Here is a 12,197-nt window from a genome sequence, read left to right as displayed (position 1 = left end):
GCTCGGCTCTGCAGGCATCCTGCGCTCCAAATCACTCCGCCCTGAACAGCGAGTGCCCTCTGGAGGGTGCGCACTCCGGCCCTGCGCAGCTCACACAGCGCGCGAGTGAAGTGCACAAGCCACGATTCGGGACTGAGCCGCTGTGTGTGATCCCAGCGCATATCACGTACTACTTGCAAGTGGAAGGATGGCAAGCCTAAAGACAATCATAACTACACAATAGGCAGTATTTGCATCAGTATTTGCAGTATTTTCATACTTTTATACTCTTTAATGAAAGGTGATACAAGGCGGAAGTCCGCGCCGTTTTTCAGCAGTCGCGTCACATGACCAACGCCAGCGAATCAGGAAGGTGGATGTCACAGTGATGTTGTCCAATGAGACGCCAGCTAGAGCTCAGCACAGTGTATCCGCGTATTCTGAATGTTTACACAGCACCGGAGCTGACACGATCTGGATTGAATACGTGGACGCTGGCGGATTCCCGTTTCCCGGCGTTTCCAGGCGGTTTAATGTAAACGGACAGTGCATCCGCGAAGAAAACGAGACAGATACGGTCTAATGTAAACGTAGCCTCAGATCACCTTCTCTGTTCCACTGGTCTTCTCTGGCTAAAATCACCATCACTGAACAGAGGAGGTAGTCTGAGGCCACATCCACACGACAACGGCAACGTGATGTTATTTAAAAAAAATATCGCCTCCAAATGGGCAACGATCAGTAGAAATCAGGTCCATATGGCAACGCAACGCTTGCTGAAAACGATGCAATACACATGCCACACCTCTAGGGGCGCTGTAAGACGGTCCCTTCGGACACACCAGAACAACCCATACGAAAAAGAACAGTAAAGAACTTATAAGAGTTTACCACTGTCTTAGTAGTAAATCCTTATAAATATAAATAAATATATATGCCATGTATGATTTACTCCTGAAAGTGGCCCATTTTGCATTTTCCTCATACAAATTTATGAAAATCTAGTATGTATGAAGTGAACATTGTGCATGGTTTTTACAGATAATGTGTATGATGAATTACACTGTCTTTGTATGCTTCATGTAATGTTTGTAGTTTTAAATTATATTTTACAGTTTAAAATGTACATGCCTTTTATATGTAAATCCAACACAAACATATGTGGATTTACATATAAAAGGCATATACATTTTAAACTGTAAAATATAATTTAAAACTACAAACATTACATGAAGCATACAAAGACGGTGTAATTCATCATACACATTATCTGTAAAAAACATGCACAATGTTCACTTCATACATACTAGATTTTCATAAAAAATTTGTATGAGGAAAATGCAAAATGGGCCACTTTCAGGAGTAAATCATACATGGCATATATATTTATTTATAAATCCTTATAAGGATTTATCCTTATATTTATAAGGATTTACTACTAAGACAGTGGTAAACTCTTATAAGTTCTTTACTGTTCTTTTTCGTATGGGAATAGAAGTAAGGACGCATGCGCATAAACTATTATGCGCGAGACTTCATATTAGCCACAAAGTCAGGAAAATCTGTTCGTAAAATTACATTATAATGACCAAATACAATGAAAAGTATTTTTCCAGTCTCACCTGTGAAAGGTAATCCCATGTGATCTCGTTTGGACGGTAAACCTGTTGGTACAGTTAAACGCAGCTAATCTTTATTCTCCGCTTTGACCTTTCCAATATGGCGGCGAGGATGACGTACGCGGAAGGCGGCGTCTTTAATGGTCCGGAATAAATTGAATACTACACGTTGATGGATTAATTTGCTGTTTCTCACCTGTGAAAGGTAATCCCATGTGATCTCCTTTGGACGGTAAACCTGTTGGTACAGTTAAACGCAGCTAATCTTTATTCTCCGCTTTGACCTTTCCAAAATGGCGACGAGGATGACGTACGCGGAAGGCGGCGTCTTTAATTGTCCGGAATAAATTGAATGATACACGTTGATGGATTAATTTGCTTTTCTACGCCCTTTTTTGAGGAATGTATTGTAGGACTTAAACCATCATCTGAAGAGGTGAGATCGCTCCTTTTTTCCCCTTATTTTTGCTGGCGGGATTGACTCTGCCCTAAGGGCTATTCTCTCTCTCTCACTTTGCACCAGGCATTACACAATAAATATTCACAGTGAAAATATTTTGTAAGCGCGTTTCATGAACCAAGTTATAGGATTTCTTGACAACTCGCATCGCATCGCAATGAGATCATTGGCACTACTGGTGTTAAGAATCAGACCATTTTATAAATGAATATTTTGCTGTAGAGCTGCAGTGTTTGTACAATTGCATGTTTTTGCTTCACTATTACTGTCACTATTCTGCTTCTTGCATTACTACTGTGAACTAACACTGAACATAATAATAATAATAATAATAATATCCAAGCTCGTGTTTCACTCTCACTAGTGCTCTGTAAGGCTTTTTCCTGGTGATATTCGTTACACTTCTACCCGGCGTGAAGCATTCACAGTCATGTGGTTGTGACGTCATCGTAAACAAATCCGTTTTACTCATCCAGACGACTTCACAACGGCAACGTTGCCAGATCTTTCCACTCTGGAACCCGTTCTCAAAAAGATTGCGTTTTGGGCACCCAAAACGCCGGCGCCGTGTGGACGCCAGGCCTAAACGATAAGCAATTGTATCGGAGTCACCTGAATCCGTTGCCGTGTGGACAGGGCCTGAGACACCACTTATTAGCCACCTACAATGCAGTCCTTGGCACACTTCCCAGAAAATTGAATACACATCCACACCAAGACTCCACTGACTTCAATGACTCACATGATGGCAGAGAGAGCCAATGACCCACAGATCACCCTAACGACTCTCTAGGCTGCTAACACCGTTCACACCCGGCCCCCAGTGATCTACACCTACAGGATAACTCAATAACACATGTGACTTCAACGACTCTCCTTAGGGTTGCTTTTGGTCCACTAGAGGATAAATATCTGGAACTCCCCACTAGTCAGACAGAACTGAATAAGCCTTTCGGATAAGAGGTGAAACGTCTTCAAGAATTTCAAGCAAGTCCAATTGCCTTCTTTAGCAGCTATGAAAGACTTGAAATATATGAACTAATTTTATCCCTAATAAATTGATTTATCCCAAATGAGCAAGTGTGAGGCGCTGGTGGCAAGGAACAACTCCCTCAGATGACATGAGGAAGAAACCTTGAGTGCAACTAGACACAAAAGGGAACCCCATCCTTGTCTGGGCGATAACAGATAGTGTGATTTTATAAATAACTTGATTCTATAACTGTGTCCTATATAGTTACAAAGTATAACAGTCTAACCAGGAAATTCATAATAGTTTTAACATGAAGTCTATTTTGTTGAAGTTATGAACTGTTCATTGATGGCGACTTGAGTGCAAAACTGTTCATGACAACCGCAGTCCTAAAGTTATCATGGCAACTGTAGTCCTAAGCCATCATAGCAAAACTAAGACTCCAGAGACGACATCTGAGTGTATCTTTAGGTTGTCCATATGGGGCCATCCTCCACAGGAGTGATGTGATGAGAACTCCAGCCAAAAGTAGGGCATCAAGATGGATCAGGCAGGTCTGAAGAACAGGAGAAGTCAGCATCATTGGTCTCTCAGGATTGACATGTAACTTGACAGACATGCACACACAGAGAAAATACAGGTTGTTGGGTATGTTTGTTGTTATCTAATGGTTAAGAACAGTGTACATTGTGTGCTGAGTGCAAGTAGGGACTCCAGCAAGATTAACTATGACAGCATAACTAAAAGGGAGCCCCAGAAGGTAACACAGACATGAGGGAGCCTGGGGATATAAAGCAGACAGCCATTCCACCATCAACAGTCTTGAGTGAACATGTGAGAGTTAAGGGCGACAGCATCCATACATCCCAGTTTAACAAAACACTATGCTTGAAGACCCTCCAGATCTACTACTTTACCGAATAAAAAGCTATTAACCAAAAGCTTGACTAAACAACTGTGTTTTCAGCCTAGACTTAAACACTGAGACTGTGTCCAAGTCCCGAACACTACTTGGAAGGCTGTTCCATAACTGCTGGGTTTGTAAGAAAATGCTCTCCCTCCTGATGTAGCTTTCACTATTTGAGGTACGAACAGATAGCTTGCACCTTTTGATCTAAGTAGGCGTGGCAGGTCACAAAAAAAGCAGAAGTTCGCTCAGGTACTATGGCACGAGAGCATTTAGTGCTTTAAAGGTCCTTAGTAGTATTTTATAACCAGTGCGAAATTTGATTGGGAGCCAATGCAGTGTGGATAAAAATATGGGTGATGTGGTCATATCTTGTAGTTCTAGTAAGGACTCTTGCTGCTGCTGCATTTTGGATGAACTGGAGTTTGTTTATGCACTTATTGAAACATCCAGACAGTAAAGCATGACAATAATCCAACTTAGAGGTAATAAAGGCATGAACTAGTTTTTCTGTATTGTGTAGTGACATATTTCTTATCTTAGCAATATTTTTGAGACGACAGAAGACTGTCCTTATAATATTATTGACATGAGTTTCAAATGAAAGACTGGAATCAGTGATCAGCCCCAGGTCTTTTACTGCTGCATTTGAAGAAACAGAAAGGCCATCCAGAGTTACTATGTAAGCAGAAAATTTACTTCTAGCTGCAAGTGGTCCTTCTATAAGTACTTCTGTCTTGTCAGAATTAAATAGAAGGAAGTTAATAAGCATCCAGTATCTAATGTCCTTTACACATTTCTTAGTTTTATTAAGTTGGTGTCTCTCATCTGGCTTTGCTGAAACATACAACTGTGTGTCATCAGCATAACAGTGGCAGCTAATACCATGCCAGAACCTTGTTGAGGACCAAACTTTACCTTAGTATGCATAGAAAAGTCACCATTTACATCAACAAACTGATAACGATCAGTGACCTGAGCCAGGAGAGGGCCGTTCCCTTAACTCCCACAACATTCTCTAATCTATCAAGGGGAATGGTATGATCAATGGTGTCAAAGGCTGCATTAAGGTCAAACAGTACAAGGAGACACAGCCCTGATCAGAGGCTAGCTGTACAGTAGGTCATTTACTACTTTAACTAGTGCAGTCTCTGTGCTATGATGAGGTCTAAATCCTGATTGATGCTTTTCATGGATGTCATTCCTGTGTAGATATGAGCATAACTGCTGTGCCACAGCTTTTTCTAGGATCTTGCAGATAAAGGGGGAGGTTTGATATTGGGCCATAGTTGGACAACTGACAGGGATCGAGGTCAGGTTTTTGAAAACTGCTAGTTTAAAAGATTTGGGTACATAGCCAGTGCTAAGGGAAGAATTTATTTCTTTTTCGAAGAGATTTGATTGCTTTTGGTATTATATGTTTGAAGAGTCGTGTGCGTAAGGGATCTAGTACACAAGTTGAAGATTTTGATGAGAAAATTAGTTAGTTCAATATCTCTAACATGAGAAACCTTCTAAATACTGATCTGATATGGTTATCTATAGAGCTACTTAAATTGTCTATTAATTTAAAGCCAGTTTGAATTTTTGTCTGATATTTTCAATTTTGCCATTGAAGCAATTCATAAAGTCATTATTACTACATATTGCAGGTGTGCATGATTCTATGGTGGTCATTTTTCCAAATTAATTTTGTGACAGTATTAAGTAAGAATCTAGGATTTTTTTTTTATCATCTATGTTTCATTTACATCCCTTTTTGTACTTGAACTTTTATGGAGTTTTGGGCAAATGAGCTGTGTTGGGAATCTGCTTTGCACTTTATGGGCGATCAACAATGTGCAAATACAAAGAATATCACCCTATCTGAAATTTTTGTAAATCCTGCAGAAAATGTTAGTTTGGCTCATGCAAACATTTACACACAACTGTACTATTATTTTAAATGTCTATGTATCAGGATTCAGCATATGCAGAAAATTTTTTTTTTGGATTTTTGTCTTGGACATGCATCCTTCTCACTCTCTGTCCCTCTCTCAGGCAGCTTATTTTAGATGGACAGTGGGATGAGGTGCTGCAGTTTATTCAGCCTCTGGAGTGTATGGAGAAGTTTGACAGGAAAAGGTAAGGCATTGTCTCTGTCTCCTCATGGATCTGCAAATGTTATCCTGTGAGTAATGTTTCCTGACACGCAGTACGTGTACCTCAAATCCAGTTCTGTTCTGTTGTTTGGTGACTGTGATGTGACCTTTACTGTGTTTTTAAATGATAGAAGGCTCTAATTTTGTGCTGCTGTTTTTGTCCAGTTGCTATGTTCATGGTCAAATGTCCAGAATTGACAATCTCTCTCCCCACCCCCCACCCCCCCAGTTCAATCTGAATAGGCTACTTTACTTAATTGCTGAATTAAGTGCAACTGAATTATTTTATACATAAATAAAAGAAAAAAAATCAACTCTGGCTATCAAATGTGTATCAGACATTGATGCATTATTATAGAAAAAAAGTATAATTACATCAATGTGGTGTTTAAAATGTAAGAAATAACACAGACCATGTGGTTATATGAAAATAATGCACACCAGGAGGGAGTGACCCTCAATATTTTCATAATACTGCATGGTCTATTGTGTGTTATTCCACTTATACCACAGTGATTTGTCAATGATTGCAATTTTTAATTTGCTAATAAGTAACTCACATTTTAACAGGTTTTAGTGAGATTTAATGACGTGAAGCATCAGAGAGACAAGTTAGTTCCTGTTGTCACTAACGTCATAGTTGTGATAAAAAGATGTACCTTTTACTTTGTTAAACCTGATTTTTTTTTTTCAATCCATTTATAATTGGTCTTAGACAATGCAGAGAATCTGGTGTTCAAGTCCCTGTGTATGAGCTGTCACTATAGAATCAATAATGTATTATTACACCGATCAGCCACAACATTAAAACCACCTGCCTAATATTGGGTGGGTCCACTTTGTGTCACCAAAGCAGCTCTGACCTGTCGAGTCATAGACTCCCCAATATATCTGAAGGTGTGCTGTGGTATATTGCACCAAGATGTGAGCAGAAGATCCTTTAAGTCCTGTAAGTTGCTAGGTGGGGCCTCCATGAACCAGACTTGTTTGTCCAGCACATCCCATAGATGCTCGATCAGCTTGAGAGCTGGGGAATTTGGAGACCATGTTAACACCTTGAACATTTGTCAAATTCCTCAAACCATTCCTGAACAATTCTTGCAGTGTGGCAGGGTGTATTATCCTGCTGAAAGAGGCCACTGCCATTGGGGAATACCGTTGTCATGAAGGGGTGTACTTGGTCTGCAACAATGTTTAGGTAGGTGGTACATGTCAAAGTAACGTCCACGTGCATGCCAGTACCCAAGGTTTCCCAGCAAAATATTTCAGAGCATCACACTGCCTCTGTTGGCTTGCCTTCTGATTATAGTGTATCCTGGTGCCATCTCTTCCCCAGGTAAATGATGCGCGCACACCCAGCCGTCCACATGGTGTCAAAGAAAATGTGATTCATCAGACTAGGCCACCTTCTTTCATTGCATCATGGTCCAATTCTGATTCTCACATTCCCATTGTAGGCACTTTCGGCAGTGGACAGGGGTCAGCATGGGCACTCGGACCGGTTTTTGTGCTACAGTAGCTCTTCTGTGGGATCAGACCAGACTGCCAGCTAGCCTTTGCTCCTCACACACATTAATGAGCCTTGGGCACCCATGACCCTGTCATTGGTTCACCGGTTGTCCTTCCTTGGACTAATTTTAGGTGGTACTAACTACTGCATACTAGGAACACCCCACAAGATGTGCCATTTTGGAGATGCTCTGATCCAGTTGTCTAGCCATCACAATTTGGCCCTTGTCAAAGGTACTACTTGGATCGTTACTCTTGCCCATTTTTCCAGCTTCCAACACATTAACTTTGAGAACTGACTGTTCACTTGCTGCCTTATATATGCTACCTCTTGACTGATTCCATGATAGAGATAAACAGTGTTATTCATTTCACCTGTCAGCGGTTTTAATGTTATGGCTGTTCAGTGTATATTATTAACCTATTGTTCATGTTAAAGCCAGAACTTTTGTCTGACCCTTGCTGTTGTAGAAAACAACACATGCCTTCTGGCCAATCAGTTTTGAGAATTCAACCACATTGTCATCTCATCTCATCTCATTATCTCTAGCCGCTTTATCCTTCTACAGGGTCGCAGGCAAGCTGGAGCCTATCCCAGCTGACTACGGGCGAAAGGCGGGGTACACCCTGGACAAGTCGCCAGGTCATCACAGGGCTGACACATAGACACAGACAACCATTCACACCCACATTCACACCTACGGTCAATTTAGAGTCACCAGTTAACCTAACCTGCATGTCTTTGGACTGTGGGGGAAACCGGAGCACCCGGAGGAAACCCACGCGGACACGGGGAGAACATGCAAACTCCACACAGAAAGGCCCTCGCCGGCCACGGGGCTCGAACCCAGGACCTTCTTGCTGTGAGGCGACAGCGCTAACCACTACACCACCGTGCCGCCCCACATTGTCATATGAAAATAAATTATAAAACTAAATTTAAATACCACACTCATCAAATTTATTATTGCAATAAATGCTACTTCCTGGAAACTCCGACATGGGAGTGAACACTCACAAAAGCACACAAGAAGAGAGGAAACACATTTGTTGAAAGTTTTGTCAGCTAGCAAGTTCATTTCTTCCGCTAAAATAGTAATATGAACTCTAATCATGTGAAATCTAATCATGCACTTAGGATTACTACATATTGTGCTCATTAAGTGAATAAGAAGAGCTGATTTGACATTTCTTCAGCACAATTAATTTATTAATTCTGGCCAAATTCCTTTTTACAGTTGCAGTGCTCTTTCTGCCAGCCGGTGGTTATGAAAATACCAAACGTATATCTGCCACAGCCATACTTGCCATCTTATGTCTTGCGATTGTATTATAATCATGAATAATAGGTCCTTTTGATATGTATTTCTTGATTTACGTTTTGCTGGCAGATTCCGCTACATTGTACTTAAGCAGAAGTTTCTGGAAGCTCTCTGTGTAAATAATGCCATGTCAGCTGAGGATGAGCCACAGCATGTGAGTACCACTGATTCATTGTGACATGTGCCCCATTCATTTTCTGTGTACAGTCCATCTGTCTCAAAAACATTCACATATGAGTCTTAGAAAGAAACTCATAAACATATAACAGTGCACATGCACATGTCTCCATTTTCTGTCTTCTTACTCTGTCATCCCTCAGCTGGAACTAACCATGCAGGAAGCTGTAAAATGCCTCCATGCTTTGGAAGAGTTCTGTCCCTCCAAAGAGGACTACAGCAAACTCTGCCTCCTCCTGACCCTCCCTCGTCTTACCAACCATGCTGAATTTAGGGATTGGAACCCAAGCACAGCACGCGTACGCTGCTTTGAGGAGGCATGTACCATGGTGGCCGAGTTCATCCCAGCTGACCGCAAGTTGAGTGAGGCAGGTTTCCGGGCTGGTGCAGACCGCTTGTTTCAGCTGCTGGTCAAGGGCGTGCTGTATGAGTGCTGTGTTGAGTTCTGCCAGAGCAAGGCTACAGGCGAGGAGATCAGTGAGGCCGAGGTGCTGCTGGGCATCGACGTGCTCTGCGGCAATGGCTGTGACGAACCTGACCTCAGTCTTCTGTCATGGCTGCGGAACCTGGCACCTAGTGTCTTCTCATGTGCCTTTGAGCAGAAGGTGCTCAACGTGCATGTTGACAGAGTGGTTAAACCAGTAAGAGCAGCCCACGCTGACCTGCTCACACCGCTTGTCAGCAAACTCTCGCCATGCCCTGCTTCTCCTTTGCGCCGCCCACAGTCAGCCGACACCTACATGTCACGCTCGCTCAACCCAGTGCTAGATGGCCTTGCCTATGGCCTGTCTGGCCTAGAGAGAAGAGGAGGGACTAGAGCCACTGAGATGGGGAAAGCATCACCCATGTCACATTCTTTTGCCAACTTCCAATACCCTGGGGGGCAGAATCTGAGCCGGAGTCTGATGATGGAGGAGTCACAATGCCAAAGCATCTTTGAGGAGTCACCTGAGAGGTGATGTTCTGTTTATACAATCTGGAAGTCCTATAGATAAGCACAATGTTGATAGTGATATCCTAAGCTATTGCTGAAACACTAAGATTTTTTAAACCCCATTACAGCTTATAGGCCAGATTCCAATACATTACATAGACACTCACTGTTCATTTATTACTTTATTACTGCACATTCATGCAGTTATCAAATTAGCCACTCATGTGGCAACAGTGCAATAAAAAAAATCATGCAGATACAAGTCAAATCATACACATACAGGTCAAGAGCTACAGTTAATGGTGAACATTAACTGTAGTTCTTGACCTGTATCTGCATGATTTTTGACATTGCGCTGCTGCCACATGATTGGCTGATTAGCTAACTGCAAGTGAGTGTACGGGTGTTCCTAAGAAAGTGGATAGTGAGTGTATGTATATATATGTTGTATAACAATGTGCTATACAAGCTACATAATTCAATATAAGCCAAATTGGACACAGTTTGAGGTTCAAATACAAGAAATAGTAATGCAATAAGGGTCTTTTGGAAATTGAAACTTACATATAATGAACCTTTTAGCACAATTTTTTTTTCATGTATTTTATCATACATGTATTATTTAATGTATTTTATATTTACTGATTTTGTTTACTAAATTACTGATTTGAAAAACATGACTGTCTAAATGAAACATGCAAGACTTCAGTATGGTATGAAAAAAAGAAAGTATATATAATAAGTATTAAAATAAGTATTTGGACACTTCTGGTTTTGTTATTTGATACAGTACTTCCATTGCATTTATACACTTGAGATTTACACACATAATGTCCTTTGATGTATGTATTCATGAGCATGAACAAAAATGTGTGTGGGGGGAAAAAAAACAAAGTGAAATAGAGAGTATTCTTTTTGTGGTTGTGCAGCTCCAGAACTGAAACTCCCTCAGATAAAATGATGAGCTTAAGCGGTTCCCAGAACTCTCGCCCAGCCTCTGCACCAGGTCAGGATGCCCCAGCAACCACTTCTGCAGAGAAGAATGAGGTATTTCATCAATTAATCCTTTAAACAAATGATTTAACAGCCAGCTGCCAAGTTCATGTAAAGGTGTATTAATTTGACTTAATTTGTAATGGCAAATTAGCATATGGTGAATATTTATTTTGAATTAATGACTTTTTGTCATTCTGTGAATAACTGATATGTAATACACGTGTGTGTGTGTGTGTGTGTGCAATGCCGGGGTGGCCCTATATTTAGTCGGGACCATCCCCGGCCCAAACCATCAATGGCGGCCTGCTTGGAGTATGGGGAAAATAATTTTCACTAATTTTGGTCACTGATCTTATTCTTGCATTAATCATCAATTCAACTGCACTCTGCATTTTCACATGGCAGCCCAGACGCTGACAGCATCGCAGCAGATTAAATAGGCGCTACCAAATAAGGAAATTCTCCCCTCCCCTCTATTGCAGTTGGTTTGGTCCAAGACTCCTCCTCTGTATTGCGGGGAACTTAAACAACATTGGCGCGAAACAGCGCGCGTCAGTGATGGAGGGCAGAAAGAGGCCAGGTGGAACCGAAAGGGCGAAGCTTAAAAAAAGGAAGGAGGTGGCAGCAAAATGTGCCAAATTGACAGATATGTTCTCAAGACCAGCTGGTAGGTTACGAAAGATATGGAGTATGATAACCCTGTTTGTCGATTTTATCAGTCTATGCTAGGCCTATAATGTGTCGATAGTTTGCGATGTCAATTCAGCTTTTTGATGTCATGTGAAATCTCGCAATTTACATGGTATAGATGTGGTGTATGTCTTAATTCTAAGAAGAACCGGACATTGCTTTACATCCCAGTTATTAACAATTTTAGATGAACAGGTCCCAAATGTGCTGTTGCGCGTTATTTCCTCATCCAGCCTATTTCATCTCGCTGTCACACCGTGCATTTCCACAGGCGTGCGCACATTGTGGTTATGAACACATAGGCCTAGAAGTCATATTTGATGTTAAATAATTGTTGTTAAATATATAACTTAGAAGAGGTGTATGCGTATGCCAATATTCTAAGCAGAATCGAACACTTGCTTTAGCCTACATTTCATTTAACCATTTTTGAGTTGCCTAATGCGCCCTCACGCTTTATCTGCCGGTTGCTGAGTACCCAGCATTGTTG

General features: G+C 41.3%; 1 protein-coding gene across 3 annotated transcripts in view; it reads left to right on the top strand.

The window, feature by feature from the left end:
- wdr47a (WD repeat domain 47a) overlaps positions 1 to 12,197 on the top strand; it is a 143,918-nt gene that overhangs the window by 8,144 nt on the left and 123,577 nt on the right. For all 3 annotated transcript variants that reach the window (XR_009651321.1, XM_060906024.1, XM_060906023.1), the window contains exons 3-6: positions 5,979 to 6,062; positions 8,980 to 9,064; positions 9,231 to 10,042; positions 10,951 to 11,068. Coding sequence is in view for 2 of the 3 variants with exons in the window: in XM_060906024.1 (XP_060762007.1) it covers positions 5,979 to 6,062; positions 8,980 to 9,064; positions 9,231 to 10,042; positions 10,951 to 11,068 (1,099 nt within the window). In the remaining variant the exon portion in view is untranslated. The remainder of the gene's footprint in view (positions 1 to 5,978; positions 6,063 to 8,979; positions 9,065 to 9,230; positions 10,043 to 10,950; positions 11,069 to 12,197) is intronic.

Source organism: Neoarius graeffei, chromosome 23 (genome assembly GCF_027579695.1).
Source record: "Neoarius graeffei isolate fNeoGra1 chromosome 23, fNeoGra1.pri, whole genome shotgun sequence".
NCBI lineage: Eukaryota > Metazoa > Chordata > Actinopteri > Siluriformes > Ariidae > Neoarius > Neoarius graeffei.
This window is presented reverse-complemented; position numbering and strand designations above follow the sequence as displayed.